Below are 22,947 nucleotides of genomic sequence, written 5' to 3'. Positions count from 1 at the left end.
TATCAAAAAAACAAACAACCCAATCCAAAAATGGGCAGAAGACCTAAATAGACATTTCTCCAAAGAAGATATACAGATGGCCAACAAACACATGAAAGGGGGCTCGACATCATTAATCATTAGAGAAATGCAAGTCGAAACTAAAATGTGATATCATCTCACACCGGTCAAAATGGCCATCATCAAAAAATCTACAAACAATAAATGCTGGAGAGGGTGTGGAGAAAAGGAAACACTCTTGCACTGTTGGTGGGAATGTAAATTGATACAGCCACTATGGAGAACAGTTTGGAGTTTCCTTAAAAGACTAAAAATAGAATTACCATACGACCCAGCAACCCCACTACTGGGCATATACCCTGAGAAAACCATAATTCAGAAAGCGGCATGTACCACAATGTTCACTGCAGTTCTATTTACAATAGCCAGGACATGGAAGCAACCTAAGTGTCCATCAACACATGAATGGATAAAGAAGATGTGGCACATATATACAATGGAATATTACACAGCAATTAAAAGAAATGAAATTGAGTTATTTGTAGTGAGGTGGATGGACCTAGAGTCTGTCATACAGAGTGAAGTAAGTCAGAAAGAGAAAAACAAATACCGTGTACTAACACATATATATGGAATCTAAAAAAAAAAAAAAAGTCATGAAGAACCACCTGGGAGCAAGATGGGAATAAAGACACGGAGCTAGGGCTTCCCTGGTGGCACAGTGGTTGAGAGTCCGCCTGCCGATGCAGGGGACACGGGTTCGTGCCCCGGTCCGGGAGGATCCCACATGCCGCGGAGCGGCTGGGCCCGTGAGCCATAGCCGCTGAGCCTGCGCGTCCGGAGCCTGTGCTCCGCAGTGGGAGAGGCCACAGCAGTGAGAGGCCCACGTACCGCAAAAAAAAAAAACAAAAACAACAACAACAAAAAAGACACGGAGCTACTAGAGAATGGAGTTGAGGACATGGGGAGGGGGAAGGGTAAGCTGGGACAAAGTGAGAGAGTGATAGTGTATATATGGACATATATACACTGCCAAATGTGAAATAGATAACTAGTGGGAAGCAGTCACATAGCACAGGGAGATCAGCTCCGTGCTTTGTGACCAGCTAGAAGGGTGGGATAGGGAGGTTGGGAGGGAGGGAGATGCAAGAGGGAAGAGATATGGGGATATATGTGTACATATAACTGATTCACTTTGTTATAAAGCAGAAACTAACACCATTGTAAAGCAATTATACTCCAATAAAAACGTTAAAAAAAATAAAAAGAGAAAGTACATGTCCCTGATTACTAATGAAATTGAGCATCTTTTCATATGTTAAGGGCTTGTGTTTTCTTCTTTTGTGAAATTCCTATTCATTTGTTTCCTGTTTTTCAGCTAGCTGTCTTTTCCTTTTTTATTCATAGGAGTTCTCTATATGTTTTATTTTTAAAAAAATATTTTATTTATTTATTTATTTTGGCTGCGCTGGGTCTTAATTGCCTCATGCGGGATCTTTTAGTTGTGGCGTGTTGGATCTACTTCCCTGACCAGGGATTGAACCTGGGCCCCCTGCATTGGAAGCGTGGCATCTTAACCGCTGGACCACCGGGGAAGTCCCCTCTATACGTTTTAGATACTAATAATTTGCTAACTAAATGCATTGCAAATACCTTCTTGATGACAAATTGGATATGGGAGGCAAGGGAGAAGAAGGAGTGTAGAATTACTCCTAGAATTCTCGTTTGGGGAACTGAATGGATGATGGTGCTATTAAACTAGTCTATAGAATAGAGCAGGAGAAATAGATCTGGGGGAAGGAGGAATTAATTTAAGACATTTTGGAGTTTGATGTTTCCATGGGATGTTGAGTTGCAAATGTCTCACAGAAAGTTGGCTCTAAGGATCTGAAGCTCAGGCCAAGCTCTGTTATGCCACATAAGTCCTGGAGGACTCCTGTATGATGGGCCTTCCAGGAGACTATAGTTGGAAGGAATATGGTAATCCTAAAACTCATTTGTCCTCTACCCATCCTTACTTCTTCTCTAGGCTACGGATTCTCCAGTCTAAGGTTTTTATGAAATAAATGTCCCAAATGACCCACCAGACACTTCATCGTAGTTATAATTACTTTATTATGTTTTGGTCTCTAAACAGTTAAATAATCTTTCTTAATATTTCTAGGAGAGAACATTACTTTTATTTTGAAAAGCATTCAGCATATTTGTCTTACATAACATTGCAGAACATGTATTTAAATTTTAAAATTTCTCCCATTGCAGTACTTAATTACACAAGTTATTCCATAAACACTGAAAACAATATAAGAAACATATACATCTAAGAATTCTACTTTGTGTAGTCTTTGACTAAATAATACTATTTTCACATACAGTTCCAGATACTTCTAGCTGCTTCTGTGTATTTGGAATTATGTATATAACACCCGGAAGAATATGGGCCCCTTGGAGGGATGGCAGTAGAAGCCCGTGGAGTAAAGATCTTTCTTTAAAAGGCAGATTGTATTATTGCTTTGAATACCTTTTAGTTATTTGAGATTCTAAGATCCCTGAGAAGCCCAGAGGGGTAGGCCCCTTCATAACCCCCTTTAGAAGATAGAAAAGGTGAGGAAGCTGTCAGTAGCAGGGTTAGGGCTTGGCACACTCATGAAGAAGGTAGCACCTCAGCATAGCTTATAGTATAGTGCCAGGGCAGAGTTACTACCAAACACCTCAGGATGATGAGCCATCTACCGCCCTGCAGGAGAAGTAGCAACTAATTTGGTGACTGTGGTTGGTCACCTTTTAGGAGAACTGCAATCCACGGACAATTAGGGCTTGACATATACTGTGTGTAGGGAAATGACGGCAGAAATAGCTTCTCTGTGGTCCATCCTTACCGGTCGTGCAGTGATTATGCCTCTTTCTGTGTCTGAGATCTTTTAGACCTGTAAGAAGAGAAGGAGAGTGTAAATGACTCTGACTTCAGTCTGAATTCTGCTTGGAACATGCTGAATTCATAGATAGGTGAAGTGGGTGGTTAGCTTTCCTGCTGCTACGCAATGATTGTGGGTTACACGGGATGCTTTTTTAAGGCCAGGAAAAGCTTGGGGGAAATTTGGCATCTTTGCTTGGATAGTTATAGCTCTGCTTTAAGGTTAAAGTGACCTATTGACACTTCTAGACAGTAATCAGGGTAACTTTTGATACCACACAAGGTGACACCTCAGTATATAAATAGATGGAGGTAGTGGAAGCATGGTGGTAACACTGTTTTCAGCCCAGAATTCCACAGGAAGGCCCTATGCAGATATTTCTAACATCACAAGATCAACATTTCTTAAAGAGCAGTTCTTCTGCAAGCAATAGCAAACCTACCTTTCCTTGCTAATTGCTTTCAGTAAATTCTTGATGGTCTTAGACTCTGGATTAAGACATCTTTTCTCCCCGTTCTTTTTCATTGTGGCACTATAGAAGTAAATAGGAATGAAAATATTTAAAACAATATTGGGCCAATAAAACAGACGGAATATACAGTTTTAAAGTCAGACATTTAGGTTTCACTTTAGATGTTCCCCTTTGCTGTACAGAAGTCTTAGAATCATCACAAACCCTTTACTGATTTTTGTAATCATCATCATGTATTTAATTGTATGATTACAACCAGGGAGGTGATCATTAGGTGGGATTTTACTCACATGATCTCAACGCGTGGGCAAGATTGACTTGCAGGAATCACTTCAAGTTTTTCTAAGGACCTTGGATTAACAGGTCGATCACTGATCTTGATACATGTACAGCGTGTAGTCCTAGAGAGAGGTATTTCTGCAGGAAAAGAAACAGGTACAGCAGACGACGTTAGCGCAGTTTTCATTTTAGGCATTTAATGTGGATTGGGTAGTACTTAGCTGAACCTGTACCTCTGTGTAATCACATACTCAATCTGTGATCATACAGCTCTGTATGATTAATTAGTTGATTCTCTGAAAGAATGGAATTGCAACTTGTTGATTGTAAGATCATACCCTTGAGCCCAGGTCATATAGTTACTTAAGTTAACTAAGGAGATACCTGTCTCATCTTCTTTCTCCTCCTTCCCTCACATTTTCTCTGTCTGTCCCTCTTCCTCTTCACTCCCACCTTCCTCCTTCTCTCTTTCTTTTATTCCACTTGCTTCTCTGACTGTAAACTCTGACCAGAAGGAATCTCTGCTCATTTACCCTTCATTTAAAAGGCAGGCTGTAAAACTTTTGCAAATACATTATTTCTGCACTTAAAGAGTTTATACCCAGTCCTATTTCTGATCTTACAAATTAAATATCCCTTGAAGTTCCTTACCTTGAGTTCCTCTCAGAGTCAGAAGGATAAGGCAGAAAATAAGAACAGCACTTTGGTTCATGGTGCTGCAACTGAAGGTTCTTCTGTAGTAGGCTCAGACTGCCTGAACAGTTGAGGAGTGTCTCTGAAAACATCGGGCTAGGTTGCAGTATTTATTTGCAAAGGCACTTTCCCTCTCCAACTCTGATTGGATAACATTACAGTTGACTTAGGAAAACCTGTGTCTGTTCCTTGGGGAAGTCCCGTGTTGCAGAATCAAAGATATTATTTGTATTTATTGTGGCTTCTGAGTTATGGAATTTCCCTCCACTTCCTTTGTTTCAGTAAGAGTGAGCTACGTTTCACTTTCTAAATCATGAGCTGCTTCTTGAAAAACATAACTTTACTGCAAATATAAATAGTTTTTAAAAAAATGGAGCTTGGATTCTCATCTCGCACCTCCTGAAAAATGCAAATGTCAACTTTAACTCAAGTTAAAGTCTTAAACACAGTTTTAAAACAAGTAAGCCTTAATATTTTGTTTTGAATCCATTTAAATTTGCAGGAGTAAGGCACAAATAGGAATATCTTACATTTATTCACATTTTATGGGTTTCAGAGATGTTGTGTACTTTCTCGTTTTATTTCTACAGTAATTCTGTAAGAAGGTAGGAAATCATTTTATATGTGGAAGAATAATCTTCAAGGTTAGATAACTATGTTAGGTCATACAAAGGTTGCCATCCATTTATTCTAACTATGATGCTTTTCTTCCAACATTTATTTTAAATTTTGGTAATACTTTCAGAGGCTAGATAATTTTTTAAAATTCCACAGTAATAGTAATTTTTCAACCTCTGGAGGTAAATCTAATTTTTGGAAACAGTAGTTTAGCCAAGCACTGCAGTGTTTGATCAGTATTACAGAGTAATAGGTTTGGTCTTCTTGGACAAGGTCAAAGATATAGAACTGGCAAGGTTCAAGGAATTCCAGAAATGCTCTGATGTTTCATAACATCATTAGAATAAGTGAATAGCTTCCAACATAATTATTTCTAGGGAAAACACTGCTCATTTGGTTATCTGATTTCTGGTATGTTATTAAACAAGTTTCATGTATTATAGTCAGTCCCTGAATGAAAACATCGTAAGACAATATCCAGAATGGAGTAAAGAAAGGATTTGTAGCTATAGTAGAGTTATTGCCAAAAAACGAAAGATGCTTTTTGAGGAAATAAACTTAAAAGAGGGGCATAAATAGAGACGGGAGAACAGAATGGAAATAGAGAGGTTGATTTAAGACGGGTACAGCACTAAGAGAATGTCACATGGAAAGCAAAGGCAAAAAAGTGTTAGCCTTTGAGCTAGTAACATTGATAACTGAAATAAGCACAGTTTGAACTGGGCAAATAGGGCCAAATAGGGTCGAAACTTGGCCTCTTATCTTAGCATTCAGTAGTACTTGGCTGACACCATCAGTCTGACACCATCAGTAAGAAGTAGGTGATACTCAAGTAGTATAACATGTGTTGGAAGTTCACCAGTATCCAAGGGTTATATAGTCTGGTTGTGTTCTTTGCAAGTGATTGGCAACAGGGGATACAAAATGAAATACTATTCTAAATGCAGGCATCAGATACAGGTGATACTTGGAACCTAGGAAAGTATTTGGGAGGTCTTTTCATAGTCAGCTAGGCTGCAGCAATGTAGGGATAGTCCAGGGAAAGGTAGGTCTGCCATTCTAGGGTTAGACTAGTGTACCTGGCAGATACTGGCCTACAGCTTGGCATAGAGGCCAAGATAAAAGCCCGTATCTGAAAACTGGACACACATAAGACTTGGAACCTCAGGTACAGGAGATCCGTCATCGGAGCAGTGAGGTGTTGCTTGGGGAGGTGGAAATTGCTGGATCCCAGGTTGATCTGTTCCAGGGACTGGGTAGAGCTAAGCTTCCCAGTGGGTAAGTCAGTGAGTGGACTTAACTATGGGGAAACTGGAAGCTCAGAAGGAGGGGAAGTGAGGCAGAGACTGATAGAGCCGAGAAGACTTTCACTCAATAAAAAGGCCTTCTTCTGATGAGGGAAAGGTTTGTGCAAGACAGTGACGTGGAGGGGCCCTCCCACGGCTGTTTGTGCAGAATAAAAATTGGACTGTGAGTAAAAATGCCAGACATTTTTTGGGGAAATGTCTGACATCATGGATGGAAGAGGCACTGAACAGTTCAACATTAAACAATAAAAAGGTACATGGTGATAATTTTACTTTTGTTAGTATCTCACTTCTCATCTAAGATGCTGTCTATATAGCAAAGTAAAAGGAGAGTTGAGGTAGATGCCTGCTAGTGGATTGTTGTTAATGAGAAAATATTTCTTATTTGTTTAATTGATTTTTAATGAAGTATTACATAGCATTAACTGTATGCCAGGTGTTGTTTGAAGTGCTTTATGAATATTGACTTACTTACTCCTTAAATAGTGACTTATGTTACCCAGTAACTAGCTCTAGAGTCCATTTTCTCAACAACTTTGTTACGCTGCCTCTCAGAGAGAACAATTGTTGTTCATTTGGATTTCTGATTTCCATTCTATCTTGATTGGCTGAAGTCATCTTTTTTTTTTTTTCTTTTTTGCGGTACGCGGGCCTCTCACTGTTGTGGCCTCTCGCGTTGCGGAGCACAGGCTCCAGACGCGCAGGCTCAGCGGCCATGGCTCACGGGCCCAGCTGCTCCGCGGCATGTGGGATCTTCCCGGACCGGGGCACGAACCCGTGTCCGCTGCATCGGCAGGCAGACTCTCGACCACTGCGCCACCAGGGAAGCCCTGAAGCCATCTTTGATGTTATTTTGATGCCTCAGTAATTAAACACCTAGAAAAGGTTTAAGGTGTATCTATCTTACACTGAATTCATACTGAAATGAAAAATGCTGTAGTATATATATGTTAAACACATATATACAGATATACACGTGTTAGTAAACAATCACATAGATACACATTTATTTACTTATAGTATTTTTAAAAGGTAGTTTCCTTGCCTAAAACAGACCATGTTCAGTTGGATTCGTTTTATTAATTAATTATTTTAATTAATTAATTTTTGGCTGCATGGGTCTGCATTGCTGCTCATGGGCTTTCTCTAGTTGCGGCGAGCGGGAGCTACTCTTTGTTGTGGTGTGTGGGCTTCTCATTGTGATGGCTTCTCTTGTTGCAGAGCACGAGCTCTAGGCACGTGGGCTTCAGTAGTTGTGGCGCACGGGCTCTAGAGCGTAGGCGCAGTAGTGTGGCGCAGGGGCTTAGTTTCTCCGTGGCATGTGGGATCTTCCCGGACCAGGGCTTGAACCCGTGTCCCATGCATTGGCAGGAGGATTCTTAACCACTGCGCCACCAGGGAAGTCCCAGTTTAGGTTATATTGAACATTGTGATCCTGAGGTTTTTGTGACTGGGGAAAAAAGGCATTTATTTCTTCCTAGTTCTGGTATTTGTATTCTAATTGTGTTAAAATATGTAAATTTTGTTTCTTTAAGAGTTGGGTTTTATTGCAATTTTTAAAACACTGAAAATAGATTTAATCATTCAGCACCTTGTTATTTCTGCAATTAGACAATTCTTCGGTTATATTCATCAGCCTACTCAACTTCTCTTTCATCAGAAATATAGATGTCTCCCACATTTTTTTTATATTCTTATTTTTAACTGTTGTGACTTGCTGGATCATTATAAATTATCTTTCTTTGTCTCTACTGACAATTTTTTGTCTGGTATATTAAATGTAGCTAATTCAGCTCTCTCCTGGTTATTGTCAGCATGATATATCTTTTTCTGTTATTTAACTTTTAACCTGTTTATGTCAGTGAATATAAATTATGCCTGTTGTAAAAACTGTACAGTTGGATCATACTTTTTAAAAATCCATTTTCCAGAGAGCAGCCAATATGGCAGAGTAGAAAGACCTTGAGCTCACCTCTTTTCATGAGCACACTAAAATCACAACTATCTGGAAAACAACCATCGATGAAAAAGACTGGAACCTACCAGAAAAGATCTTATACAACAAAAATATAAAGAAGGGACCACAATGAGATGAGTAGGAGGGGCGGACTTGCGATAAAATCAAATCCCATACCCCTTGGAGTGCAACCCACAAACTGGAGAATAATTATATTGCAGAAGTTCTCCCATACAAGTGAGAATTCTGAGCTCCACGTCAGGCTCCCCAGCCTGGGGGTCTTGCACCAGGAAGACGAACTGCTAGAGCATTTGGCATTGAAGGCCAGTGGGTCTTAATTTCAGGAGCCCCACAGGACTGGGGAAAATAGAGAGTTTACTCTTAAAGGGTGCACACAAAATCTCATGTGCACTGGGACCCAGGGAAAAAGCAGTAATTTGATAGGAGCCTGGGCCAGACCTACCCTCTGGTCTTGGAGAGTCCTAACCATCAGCAGACAGGCTGCCTAAGGACTTTCTGAGTCCACAGCCACTTTTAGACATGCCTCTAGACATGGCCCTGCCCACCAGAGGGCCAAAACCCAGCTTTACCCAGCAGTGGGCAGGCACTGGCCCTTCCCTCCAGTAAACCTGCACTAACTTCTAGACAAGGCTCACCAACCAAGAAACAGACACCAGACACAAGAAAACTACAATCCCACAGCCTATAGACCCAGCCTGTCCACAGCAGGCCAGATCCTACCCTGACAGCTGGGTCCTGGCTCTGTCCACTAGCAGGCCAACACAAGCTTCAGGATACCCTCGACCCCCAACTGTGTCAGAAACTGGGCCTGTGCTCCACAACGGGAGAGGCCACAACAGTGAGAGGCCCGCGTACCGCAAAAAAAAAAAATAAAAATAAATAAATAAATAAATAAATAGATGTGGTGCATATATACAATGGAATATTGCTCAGCCATATAAAAAAATGAAATAATGCTAATTGCAGCAGCATGGATGGACCTGGAGGTAATCGTATTAAGTGATGTACATCAGACAGAGAAAGACAAATATCGTATGCTATCGCTTATATGGGGAATCTAAAAAAAAAAAATAAGATATGGACGAATTTATTTACCAAACAGAAACAGACTCACAGACTTAGAGAAAAACTTATGGTTACCAGCGGGGAAGGGTTGTGGGGAAGGAATAGATTCGGAGTTTGGGATTGACATGTACACACTGCCACATATATATATATATATATATATATGTATGTATATATACACACACACACATTTATTTGTTTTTGGCCGCGCCCACGCGGCACGCAGAATCTTAGTTCCCTGACCAGGGATCAAACCTGTGTCCTCTGCAGTGGAAGTGTGGGAGTCTTAACCACTGGACTGCCAGGGACGTCTCCACACTGCCGTATTTAAAATAGATAACCAACAAGGACCTACTGTATAGCACAGAGAACGGGGCTCAATATTCTGTAATAACATAAATGGGAAAAGAATTTGAAAAAGGGTAGATACATGTATATGTATAACTGAATCACTTTGCTGTACACCTGAAACTAACCAACATTGTTAATCACCTATGCTCCAATATAAAATTTAAAAACCCATAGTCATCATGTCACTCCTCTGCTTAAGACCCTCCAATAACTTACAGTTATATTTAGAATTAAATCCAATTTTGTATGCTGTTTTACTAGGTCCTCTATGATCTAGCTGCTACTGATTTCTCCAGCTTCATCTCACACTGTTCCCTCTCAACCACTATACTGCAGTCACAGAGGCCTTTTTTAAACTAGCGATTTTCTGTATCTCCCCCTGTTCTTTGTGTTGGTAGTTCCTTCTGGATGTTTGGATTTTAGCTAAATATTATAGTACTTTCTCTTACCAAACAATCTAGAGCAGCCATGACCTTATTTTAATTCTCTGGCATTTCTCACTCTCTGATATTTGCTTAGTTTACTTTTTATTTTTTTAATGTCTGTTTCTTCACATTCAAATATAAGCCCCCAAAGAGCAGGGACCTTATCAGTCTTATTCAGCGCTTATCCCCAGCAACTAGAGCATCACCAGGCATATGGAAGGTATTCAGTAAGTATTGGATGGATGGATAGATGTATAAATTTTTCCAGACTTTAAGCAACGGCACAAATAAGAGTTATACATCTTCAGAAAGAACTTCCATTGACTCATCACATTTTTACATTAGGACATGGGTATTACTATTTCCTCTAGCTTTAGGAACCAAGTTTAACCTAAGAAAACTACAGTTTCCCCAGAAGTTAGCATAGATTCAGATAGGTAGAATCAATATAGGTATTCTCAGCTAGCCATAGGTCAAAATCTTTATTCCTAGGACTATGGGGTAAATATATAAAGGGTGGTACACCTAAACACTTTTAAATTATTCATTGGAGGTTCTCTGCAATTATGCATTGAATGAATGAAGGAATGCAAGTCTCTTCAGTGCATATTGCATATATGTTTGTGGGTGGTTTTGGAAGCAGAAGAATGAGGAGGGTTGTACTTGTTCTCATTATTTTGTCTGTACTTTGTGTAGGGAACCAGGCTAATCTCAGGGGACACTGGGAGGGATAAGATCCATTGTCTGTCCTTGATGGGACTTGCATTCTAATTGGAAAGACCAACAAATACGAAACAATAAATATCAACAAAAGAAACAGTATGATCAGTGACAAATGAGTGGTATAGACAATAAATACAATGGGGGTTCATAGGCGATTATATTCATTAAGACCAGGAGTGCTCAGATGAACCTTAAAGTATGGATTGTACTTAAGACAAGTGGCCAGGAAGGGAAAGCATATGCAGTTAGAGAAGTGTCACCAAAAATGGTATCGAGCAATGCCAGCCAACCAGTCAGGCAGGTTGGCACAGTCTCCTAGGGATGGTAATACCTTGTTAGGATTCTGTAGTATCTGGTCCTCAGCTTTACAGGTCCAGAAACTGCTGAAATGGAAAACCTGCAACCCAGGATACTGTACTGAGCAAGAGTACCGTTTAGGATAGAAGGAGAAATAAAAAAAACTTCTCGGACAAGCAGAAACTGAAAGAATTCATCAATACTAAACATACCCTACAAGAAATATTGAAGGGTCTTCTCTAAATGGAAAAGAAGTAGAATCTAAGGGAAAGAGAGAATGCCAATAAGAAAGGCAAATATAGGGCTTCCCTGGTAGCTCAGTGGTTAAGAATCCGCCTGCCAATGCAGGGGACACGGGTTTAAGCCCTGGCCTGAGAAGATCCCACATGCCGCGGAGCAACTAAGCCTGTGCGCCACAACTACTGGGCCTGCACTCTAGAGCCCGCAGGTCACAACTACTGAGCCCGTGTGCCTGGAGCCCGTGCTCCGCCGCAGGGGGGGCCACCACAGTGAGAGGCCTGTGGGCCGCAATGGGGAGTGGCTTCTGCTCACCGCAGCTGGAGAGGGCCTGTGCACAGCAGTGAAGACCCAGTGCAGCCAAAAAATACATAAATAAAATAAATTTTAAAAAATGTTTTAAAAAAAGGCAAATATATAAGAAGGATTTAAGATTACTTAAATAAGCCAGTATGTAGATAAAAAGACAAAAAAATTGTAAAAGCAGCTATAACTACACTAAACAGTTAAGGGATAAACATAAAGATGTAAAATACGACATTCTAATCATCCAGGGTGAACATGTCCTCAAAGAGTTAATTCTGCTAACCAACTCTACAAGAATCTAAGATGCAAATTAAAAAGACAGTTTATTCATTCTTTTTTTTTTAATGTGGACCATTTTAAAGTCTTTATTGAATTTGTTACAATATTGCTTCTGTTTTATGTTTTGGTTTTTTGCCCATGAGGTATGTGGCATCTTAGCTCCCCGACCAGGGGTTGAACCCGCCTCCCCTGCATCAGAAGGTGAAGTCTTAACCACTGGACTGCCAGGGAAGTCCCAGTTTATTCATTTATAACGAAGACCTTCCAGTATCTGGAATGATTGGGTCTGATAACCAAGCCACACTTTTGCAATAACAGAGTACCTGGGAAGTTGAATTAGTTATCAGATTGTTTTCTGGTGAAAACAGAATCAAAACAAAGGACCATTCTCCTCTTATTTTGAATAGGGATCTGCTCAGGAGAGAAACCTTATAAGTGTGATCAATGTGGAGAAGAATTCAGAAAAAAATCAAACTATAGAGACAACAGGAAGCCAATTATTACTTGTTATATCCACAGCCAACCTTACCTGAATCACTTGAATAAAAATTAAATTATAACTCTTTTAAAATTTATATTTTAATTTTTGCCAGGCTTTTGATATATTCACTTTTTAAAAAATAAATTTATTTATTTATTTATTTTTGGCTGCGCTGGGTCTTAGTTGCTGTGCACAGGCTTTCTCTAGTTGCGGTGAGTGAGGGCTCCTCTTCGTTGCAGTGCGCCGGCTTCTCATCGTGGTGGCTTCTCTTGTTGCAGAGCATGGGCTCTAGGCGCACAGGCTTCAGTAGTTGTGGCTCGCAGGCTCTAGAGTACAGACTCAGCGGTTGTGGCGCATGGGCTTAGTTGCTCTAAGGCATGTGGGATCTTCCTGGGCCAGGGCTGGGACCCCTGCCCGCTGCATTGGCAGGCGGATTCTTAACCACTGCGCAACCAGGGAAGCCCATATTCACTTTTTAGTGTTCACTGATCTGAGTCTAGTTTTGAAAGAAAACAGGAATCAAGGAAATAGTCCATCTTTAGTTTCGGTTTCATTTGCTGTTGGTTTAAGACTCTAACTATGGCGTCAGGCCAAAAGAAAGAGTCTGCCCTAGCAGACTTGTTACAGGCCCAGAAAAAAAGCTTTTCCGAGAAACTAATGTGCTTAGAGGAAATTTCCTAAAAAGCGAGCTGGAGGAGTTCAGTGATTTCTGTAGACTGGGAATCCCCTCAGCTGATTTACATTACACCTTGGAAAGTCTGGGAGAGGAGGGCAAAGCTTTGCTTTTCATAGTTTTGACTGAGTTGCAAAAAGATTCTCTTAGCTAACAGTGTGGGAATACTGGCTACATGCTTGTGAGTTACCGATGTGTCTCATCATTCACAACCAGGGCAAAGCTGGTGATGTATACTTAAAACCATCATGCTTGGCAAAGCCTGAGAATAGCTTCTGTTTGTATGCATATTCAGATCCTGCAGCATTTTGCTTTTCTCACACTTGATGGCATGATGAGATGGGCTGGGAATCTACAGATAACAGTATATAGTTTTGTGTCTCACTTGCTCTGTGGTCTTGGACAAACTGTTAGGTCTATCTATGCTTCAGTTTTCCTATTTTCAAATATGCACTGTGGTATCTGACCTACATTAGATACTCTAATTCTAAAGTATGACAGAATTCTAAAGATGACAGATTATTAAAAAAATAATTAATTATTATTAAAAAGTCTAAATGAAGTTTTCACTGGCCAGCATTTCAAAAATATAGCCAGCTCTCTGGCCAAGTATCAGCTTATTTCCTGGTGCAACAGATAGTATTTTCTCTCTGGATGATGTAGTTATTCAGGTGATCAGATGTGTCTGTTAGTCTTCAGCATTGACCAGCCATAGCATGCCTCTCCTGGTGGAACTGAGGGCTGGAATCATGCAGCATTTCCCTCTTAGGAAAGGGCTTATTTAGGTAGCCTGTTTTATCTTTGATGGATAAGAGTACACTGTGAATTTACAAAACAAGACACAGATGCCCATTTTTCACTTCTCTTCTTTATGCTATATAGGTCCTAGCCTGAAAAAAAAAAAAAACAAAGGAAGAAAAAAAGAAAGAAAGAAATTCAAGCCATAAGAATTGGAAGGGAAGAAATAAAATTTTGCATAGAAGATTTTCTGCATAGAAACCCCCCACCCCCCATTTACTAAGTTTTAGAAATAATAGAATTTATCAAAGTGGATACCTAGAAATTCAATGTACTATGCTTTCTACATCAGTAACAAAATAATTTTAATGTTATTTTATAAAAAATTTACAGAAGCAACAATAAGTACTTAAAAACATAAAATACTTAGGAAGGAATGAAACTAACAAAAGGCAAGACTTATTTGCAGAATATGCAGATGACTTTTTCTAAAAGAATGTCATGTAAAATGTTGAGATTCAATACAGAAAGATTACCCTTTTGATAAAGTTAAGCAAAACTAAAGTTAAATAATACTTTGTTGAGCTGTGTGTATATAAATAAAACTAATTTTAAAAAGCAAGGGAGTGATGGGTACACAACAATGTGAATGTACTTAATGCCACTGAACTGACACTTAAAAATGTTTAAGACAGGGACTTCCCTGGTGGCGCAGTGGTTAAGAATCCGCCTGCCAATGCAGGGGACAGGGGTTCGATCCCTGGTCCGGGAAGATCCCACATGCCGCAGAGCAACTAAGCCCCTGAGCCACAACTACTGAGCCTGCGCTCTAGTGCCCGTGAGCCGCAACTACTGACCCGCACACCTAGAGCCTGTGCTCTGCAACAAGAGAAGCCACAGTAATGAGAAAACCGTTCACTACAACAAAGAGTAGTCCCAGCTCGCCACAACTAAAGAAAGCCCTCGTGCAGCAGCGAAGACCCAACGCAGCCAGAAATGAAGGAAGGGAGGGAGGGAGGAAGGAAGGAAGGAAAAAATGTTTAAGATAGTAAAATGTTATGTGTATTTTACCCAAATTTTTTTTAACATCTTTATTGAAGTATAATTGCTTTACATTCTTGTGTTAGGTTCTGCTGTATAACAAAGTGAATCATCTATATGCATACTTAAATCCCCATATCCCCTCCCTCTTACGTATCCCTCCCATCCTCCTTATCCCACCCCTCTACGTGGTCGCAAAGTACCGAGCTGATCTCCCTGTGCGATGCAGCTGCTTCCCACTAGCTAGCTATTTTACATTTGGTAGTGTATACATGTCAATGCTACTCTCTTACTTCGTCCCAGCTCACCCTTCCCCCTCCCTGTGTCCTCAAGTCCATTCTCTACATCTGTATCTTTATTCCTGTCCTGCTCCTAGGTTCATCAGAACCATTTTTGTTTTAGATTCCATATATATGTGTTAGCATATGGTATTTGTTTTTCTCTTTCTGACTTACTTCACTCTGTATGACAGACTCTAGGTCCATACACCTCACTACAAATAACTCAATTTCGTTCCCTTTTATGGCTGAGTAATATTCCATTGTATATATGTGCCACATCTTCTTTATCCATTCATGTGTCGATGGACATTTAGGTTGCTTCCATGTCCTGGCTATTGTAAATAGAGCTGCAATGAACATAGTGGTACATGACGCTTTCTGAATTATGGTTTTCTCAGGGTATGTGCCCAGTAGTGGGATTGCTGGGTCATATGGTGGTTCTATTTTTAGTCTTTTAAGGAAGCTCCATACTGTTCTCTATAGTGGCTGTACCAATTTACATTCCCACCAACAGTGCAACAGTGTTCCCTTTTCTCCACACCCTCTCAGCATTTACTGTTTGTAGATTTTTTTGATGATGGCCATTCTGACTGGTGTGAGGTGATACCTCATTGTAGTTTTGATTTGCATTTCTCTAATGATTGGTCATGTTGACCATCTTTTCATGTGTTTGTTGGCCATCTGTATATCTTCTTTGGAGAAATGTCTATTTAGGTCTAAATGTGCATTTTTGGATTGGGTTGTTGGTTTTTTTGATATTGAGCTGCATGAGCTGCTTGTAAATTTTGGAGATTAATCCTTTGTCAGTTGCTTCACTTGCAAATATTTTCTCCCATTCTGAGGGTTGTCTTTTTGTCTTGTTTTTGGTTTCTTTTGCTGTGCAAAAGCTTTGAAGTTTCATTAGGTCCCATTTGTTTATTTTTGTTTTTATTTCCATTTTTCTAGGTGGTGGGTCAAAAAGGATCTTGCTGTGATTTATGTCATAGAGTGCCTATGTTTTCCTCTAAAGGTTTTATAGTGTCTGGCCTTACATTTAGGTCTTTAATCCATTTTGAGTTTATTTTTGTGTGTGGTGTTAGGAAGTGTTCTAATTTCATTCTTTTTTTTTTTTTTTGCGGTACGCGGGCCTCTAACTGTTGTGGCCTCTCCCGTTGCGGAGCACAGGCTCCGGACGCGCAGGCTCAGCGGCCATGGCTCACGGGCCCAGCTGCTCCGCGGCATGTGGGATCTTCCTGGACCGGGGCACGAACTTGCATCGCCAGGTTCCCTGCATTGGCAGGCGGACTCTCAACCACTGCACCAACCAGGGAAGCCCCCAGAATCCCCATTTTATACAAAGTAAAATTCAAGGTTGTTCAGCTAGACATTTGATGTCCTTCATACTCACTTCAACCAAAATAATTTAATTATTATTTCCAAAGCTCACCTTATACTTTCCTACCATTGTGCATTCCCTCATGACATTCCTCTGCTGTAAGTTCCTTTCCCCCTAGTTTCTATTGCCCTTCAGTCATTGTATTCTTAAATATTTGTCAAGGGGTCTGATATCTGCTAGGCACTGTACTGTGGGCTAGGACTAGAGTAGCTTTCTTATTGAGCTTACACTTGTGAGAGAGGAGATATTAAGTACAGTAATACTTCTTTACTTGCAACAGATAGTGTCATGAAAAAGTAGAGTGTTCTGAAAACAAATAGGACACCTAATCTAGTTGAGATTGAAGGGGTTGTTTCAAAGATGACCACTTGGAGAAAATGTCACTTAAGCTGAGATCTTATTGATGAATAGGCATTAGCTTAATGAAGGAATGGGCTAAGGGAATAGTCTGTGCAAAGGTACTGAGGTGGGAAGGATCTTGGCTCAGGTATGTTAATTCATTCATATGTTTATTTTGCGGTGAAGAAATTTAAGTTTTTTGTTGTTTCTCAATAATAATGTACTGGTCTATGCTACTTTACTTTAAAAAATAAATATCTCAATCATATGTTTATTCTATGATATATAATATAGATATATAGTTCAAAAAATACCAAATTTATCATGTAGCTCTTACTCAGTGAATTTTTTTATTTTTAAAGATACTCTTAAAAAATATCACTGTAAATAGTCAAATAATAGATCCAGGTTTTAAAACTATCCAGGGAATTCATCTAGAAGTCCTATTTCTATGTAGAAATTTATATAGATTTGTGATATATGCATATGTAATATTTATACTACATATCTATATTATATATCATAGAATAAACATATGATTGAGATATTTATTTATTTATATACAAATCCCCTAGATAACATTTTGGTTTCTCATTATTGCTTGTAGGCACCAGTCAAAAAGTTAGTCAGTAGGAGGGCCTATTAGGTTCTAGGCAGCCTACTCTGCTATTTACTTTTCTGTCCATTCCCTGATCTGGTTTATGGTTGGCTCTTTGATATCGATGAAAAGGATACACCAAAGATGCATTTAAATTGTTCTTTTGTTTTCAAATAAACAGAAATACCTGATTTTTGGTAATTCTATAAATATTTTCATTTTTCAAATGTATAGTTGTCTATATAAAGAGTGATGTAACAGCTAAGGTTTTTGTTTTTTTTTAAACATCTTTATTGGAGTATAATTGCTTTACAGTGGTGTGTTACTTTCTGCTTTATAACAAAGTGAATCAGTTATACATATACATATGTTCCCATATCTCTTCCCTCTTGCATCTCCCTCTCTCCCACCCTCCCTATCCCACCCCTCTAGGTGGTCTCAAAGCACCGAGCTGATCTCCCTGTGCCATGCGGCTGCTTCCCACTAGCTATTTTACGTTTGGTAGTGTATATATGTCCATGCCACTCTCTCACTTTGTCACAACAGCTAAGGTTTTTGGATACATGCAGAGAAACCAATTCTGGCTAGCTTCAGCAGGAAAGGAATTTAATTGGTAGTTGAAGAAGACACAGGAAGACTGAAGAATCAGACTTGGAAAATATACAAAACCTAAGGGTGCTAGGTGGCAGGAAGGACTATAGCCAAAGTCATGCTACGGGAACGTGTTAGGAAGCCTCTACTATCAGACTTACACTGTTACTACTGCCACTTTAAATATTTCTTACTAATAGCATCTTTGTGGTGCTAGCTGGACTTCAAAGTCTAGGGTAGGAGTGGTCTGGCTGAGATCTTGTTCTGGCTGCCAGGGAGGAACTTCTTCCTTTGGCTTCTACCTTTTGGCTTCCCACCAAAGCTCACATAATAAGAAATTTTCCCTGAGTAAGAAAGGAGTTTGAGCCTAGGAAGACCCTTTAAAAAGAGATAGCTGTCCTTCACAACTGCTCATTAAAATATATTTCAAAACAATTCTGTGTGATGACAGGTAGCTGTATGCCTCTTGAAATACAAGGTAAAATTGTTCAAGGCATCTCACATTTCTTGAAAACATAATTATTTCTGTTTTAAGAAGGGTTGTGGTAGATTATTAGAGAAAAATTATTTTCTTTTCAAAGTGAAGCTATCATAGATATCTCTAAATTTTATAGTACAGGCATGACTAAAATAGATTAGATATGTATTTTTCTAAGAAAAAGAATCACAGAAAGTAAAGGTGATTGCCAGATATGCACATATATTTATTTCAACATTTTTCTTTGGTAGAAAAAAGCATTTCATATATAAAATGTGTTCAAAACATTAGTATAATTTATAACAGTAGATAAAACCAAAATTCACGGTAAACACATACATCCTAATTGCTTCAAAATATCTCAATGAAAAAAAAGGGTGTTAAAAAAAATCAAGGGCTTCCCTGGTGGAGCAGTGTTTAAGGATCCGCCTGCCAATTCAGGGGACACGGGTTCGAGGCCTGGTCCGGGAAGATCCCACATGCCGCGGAGCAACTAAGCCCGTGCGCCACAACTACTGAGCCTGTGCTCTAGAGCCTACGAGCCACAACTACTGAAGCCCGCGTGCCGCAACTACTGAAGCCCATGCGCCTAGAGCCCATGCTCCGCAACAAGAGAAGTCACCACAATGAGAAGCCCGCGCACTGCAACGAAGACCCAATGCAGCCAAAAATAAATAAATTAAATGAATTAAAAAAAAAATCAAATCAAGACCAGAGCTACTAATTGTTATGAAATACTTGCACTCTTACCAGTTACCCTTAGCTTATAATTGTCTTCATAGTACATTTCATGAATTATAGCCTTTTTTATAAAACAAGATGGTGTTTAAGGACTTTTTCCAATTTTTAGGAAAAGGAATGTGGATTTGCATAAAAAAATACTTAGGGAATGTTCATGGATGCTTTTGACTTATGAGTCATAGTCTTGATTTCAGTAATAATAGATATTGTAATATAAAATATAGGTCAAATACAGACAGATAACTTTTAGAGACAGAAATGTTTTCATAGCCACAGCAGAATAGTTACAAGCATCAAATCTCCTAGAAACTTTCCTAACCTAGAAATGCATGAATGTTCATTACAACAGGCAGGAGAAAGTCAGTTTCCTATTGCAGAATTCTTACCATGTCAATAGTCAGTTACACTTGTTCTAGGTTTTCAAATCCTCCTTTCCAGGACTTCATACTTTTTGATATTTTAAAAAATTCATTCTTTTAGCTTTCTGTAATGAGAAGATGAGAGTTTTACCACCTTGGGCTGTTCTTGTTTCCCAGTGATTTAGCAGTTGACATGCAAAAACATACAGCTAATTATAACCAGAGACCCCTTATCAAAACATTTACACAGGATCATAGCAGAACAATTCTGCAGTTGTCAATTTTATTTTTTCAAAAGATTTGTCTTGGATAAAACAGATTATAAAATGGAAGTAATCTGGCAACCTACCTTGATTATAACTTTTGCTTGCTTTGAGTTGGTATTTAGGCATCTTTGTCCTTTATGTGTTTTCAGGGTGATACTGTTAAGGGAAGATCCAAAACAGTCTTAAATTTTGGATGGAAAAACATAAGAAAAACAAAGCAAAAAAGCCACCACCATTGTTATCTTCAGTGAGTCCATTACTTACATCACTTCTATTTTGTCACAGTTATTACTTGGGTAAATTATGGAGACTTTCTCAATATCTGCCACTTTCACTGCTTTTACTCCAGGGTGTGTGCAAAGACACCGTCCCCCTTTGAACATGGGGAAGCCTAGAACAGATCATAGCATCAGTTACTAATACATCTGATTGCAATCATATAGCTATGATTTATGTATAACCTTGATTGAAGAATGTGGACCAGGTTTTCATTAAGGCTAAAGATAGTAATTTGTTAAATAGCACTCAACACTGCTGTTACTGGGAAAGGATCTTCAGTAAGAAGTTGATGATCTTCTCTTTAAATTTGTAAGCAAACCATTAAAGAATAAGGGGAAGAATGAAAGACGTTTATTGGAGATCAAGCTTATTTGCCTCTTGCTTTTATGCTCAAGAATTTTTCCAGAAAGCTAATAACATTATCTCATATAAAATCTTCTTAGCAGACATTTAAAACTGTTGCTAAAGGCTCTTGCCAGATTTTGCAGCCAAATAAGAAATTCTATTAAAAATGTATCATCTCTAGTTTAAATAATCATCTCTAGTATTTTAAACATTTCCAGTATTCTCTGCCAAACCTATCGTAACTTCTAATGTGTGAGGTTAAATAAAAATTTACTGTATCTTTTAGGATAAAAGTGGAAGAAAAGACATTTGAAGCATTAGAAAGGAAATTTATAGGTTGAGAAGTTAAAAAGTACCATATACCTTGAACAATTGTAGCACAGAATATCACAGCCAGGACTGTAGCCATGCCCTTCGTATTCATGTTTGTCTGTTGCTGCTGCTTTGGCTTTGATACTCTTCTTGGAGGGAGTAGAAATGCTGATCATGGAAGAGAAGTCTTAATTGGCATATATAAGGCATTTTATACACCAGCAATCCTCTTACAGCAATAGGAATTTCCCTCCTTGAGTCATGTTCCTTTTTCCCAATAGTTTCTATTTTGTTCTCATCTAAATATTACTGTCCCTTCCTTTTGTTACAGGGTTGAAAGTAATACGAATGTGAAAGCACTTTGTAGATAGTAAAGTGCTGTGTAAATATAGAATAGAGTACACCCACATGGGAACCAGCCTTAAGGTAGCATTTCCTAGAAATGTATTTAATTATTGGACTACCCTGGGCAGTGAAATTCTGATTGCCATTCATTCATCCATTCAGGAATATTGTCTTCCTATATTCAGTCCTTTCACTCTCCATCCTTCACATAACTATATAAAAGAACATTCTTTTAAAAAATTATAAATTTTTGGACCTCCCTGGTGGCACAGTGGTTAAGAATCTGCCTGCCAATGCAGGGGACATGGGTTCGATTCCTGGTCCAGGAAGACCCCACATGCTGCGGAGCAGCTAAGCCCATACTTGACAACTACTGAGTCTGTGCTCTAGAGCCCACGAACCACAACTACTGAGCCTGTGCGCCACAACTACTAGGCTGCATGCCCTAGAGCCCATGCTCCGCAACAAGAGAAGCCACGCAATGAGAAGCCCGTGCACCGCAACGAAGAGTAACCCCCGCTCACTGCCACTAGAGAAAACCTGAGTGACGCAATGAAGACCCAACACAGCCAAAAAAATAAATAAATAACGTAAAAAAATATATATACTTTTTCTTTTGCTTTTAAGTCCAAACTCTTATATGTAAGGCCTATTTTATTTGACATCAAACGACATTTTATTTCACCTTATTTATATTTTGCTGACTATAATTGCATGTCTGAAGAAGTTTCCTAAACAGCTGTACTTCTGAATTTATATACATTTCTTTTTGCATGTTTAGCAATTTTTACATATATATATATATACGTCTCAAGCACTGTTATTTAGTACATAAAGCTGTATGAGTTGTGGATTTTTAAAAAATGATTGTCTTTTCTAATGTGATGTTTTTATTTCTTGGATTCTACTTCCACGTAACCCGTTTTCTTTTTCTTTTTACCTTTCCCCCTTAAGCTTTCTAAATCTGTTTATTTTAAATATGTCACTTGCAAATACTTAAAAAATGATATCAAAGGGAACTTTTTTTTTTTTTTGCGGTACGCGGGCCTCTCACTGCTGTGGCCTCCCCCGTTGCGGAGCACAGGCTCCCGACGTGCAGGCTCAGCGGCCATGGCTCACGGGCCCAGCCGCTCCGCGGCATGTGGGATCTTCCTAGACCGGGGCACGAACCCGTGTCCCCTGCATTGGCAGGCGGACTCTCAACCACTGCGCCACCAGGGAAGCCCCAAAGGGAACTTTTAATAGGTGAATTTAATTATTTTCCGTGTAATTGGTAATCTGTAAGCTTTTTAAAATGTTTCCTTCATATATCTTTTCTGTATTAGTTTTCTTTGATTTCTTTCTAACTTTAAATATATTTTCTTTAACATTTTCTTATGTGATTTGAACAAAATACATTGTTTTGTGTTTTGCTAGTAATCTTAGAAAAAGTCAGGTTAAAAATTTTTTTAATAATTTGCATCAACCATAAATAGAATCTTCTGGTTCCTCCCTTTGTAAGATGAGAAGAATCACTGTAACTTTCTTTCAATCATTTCTTCCTATTTCCTAGTTTTGTTGGTATAATCTGGGGTTCATAGCTAGTTTACTATTTTCAGATGATTATTTCACATTACTCAACATCTTTTTTGAGAATTATGATTACATTTTATCCTGAAATCATATATTTATTTAGACATATCCTACATTTAAATTATTTTATCAAACACTACAAGTCTTTAAAACCTCTTTGTCTTTCTTTTAATTAATCTCAAAGTAGC

General features: G+C 39.0%; 2 protein-coding genes across 2 annotated transcripts; both read right to left on the bottom strand.

Annotated features, from left to right (window-relative positions):
- Positions 1–2,095: 2,095 nt before the first annotated feature.
- On the bottom strand, positions 2,096–4,468 carry CXCL10 (C-X-C motif chemokine ligand 10). Its single transcript, XM_004280188.3, has 4 exons — positions 4,318–4,468; positions 3,678–3,804; positions 3,358–3,447; positions 2,096–2,927 (listed from the first exon to the last, which is right to left on the bottom strand). The coding sequence occupies exons 1-4, from the start codon at positions 4,376–4,378 to the stop codon at positions 2,894–2,896; spliced, it is 312 nt and encodes a 103-aa protein (XP_004280236.1). The 5' UTR covers positions 4,379–4,468; the 3' UTR covers positions 2,096–2,893.
- A 14,277-nt stretch (positions 4,469–18,745) lies between these two features.
- Positions 18,746–21,033, bottom strand: CXCL11 (C-X-C motif chemokine ligand 11). Its single transcript, XM_004280212.3, has 4 exons — positions 20,894–21,033; positions 20,171–20,297; positions 19,990–20,062; positions 18,746–19,765 (listed from the first exon to the last, which is right to left on the bottom strand). Exons 1-4 carry the CDS (start codon positions 20,952–20,954, stop codon positions 19,724–19,726), a joined length of 303 nt encoding a protein of 100 aa, XP_004280260.1. The 5' UTR covers positions 20,955–21,033; the 3' UTR covers positions 18,746–19,723.
- Between the last annotated feature and the right edge of the window lie 1,914 nt (positions 21,034–22,947).

The sequence above is a fragment of the Orcinus orca genome, chromosome 4 (assembly GCF_937001465.1).
Source record: "Orcinus orca chromosome 4, mOrcOrc1.1, whole genome shotgun sequence".
Taxonomy (NCBI): Eukaryota; Metazoa; Chordata; class Mammalia; order Artiodactyla; family Delphinidae; genus Orcinus; species Orcinus orca.
This window is presented reverse-complemented; position numbering and strand designations above follow the sequence as displayed.

Excerpts from the sequence above, each read along its gene's own strand:
- CXCL10 (XM_004280188.3), bottom strand. The coding sequence starts at position 4,378 with ATGAACCAAAGTGCTGTTCTTATTTTCTGCCTTATCCTTCTGACTCTG. Across the intron at positions 3,805-4,317 it reads GACTCTGAGAGGAACTCAAG|AAATACCTCTCTCTAGGACT; the intron begins GTAAGGAACTTC and ends CTTTTCCTGCAG. Across the intron at positions 3,448-3,677 it reads TGCCCACGCGTTGAGATCAT|TGCCACAATGAAAAAGAACG; the intron begins GTGAGTAAAATC and ends TTACTTCTATAG.
- CXCL11 (XM_004280212.3), bottom strand. The coding sequence starts at position 20,954 with ATGAATACGAAGGGCATGGCTACAGTCCTGGCTGTGATATTCTGTGCT. Across the intron at positions 20,298-20,893 it reads CTGTGCTACAATTGTTCAAG|GCTTCCCCATGTTCAAAGGG; the intron begins GTATATGGTACT and ends GATCTGTTCTAG. Across the intron at positions 20,063-20,170 it reads TGTGACAAAATAGAAGTGAT|TATCACCCTGAAAACACATA; the intron begins GTAAGTAATGGA and ends TTCCCTTAACAG.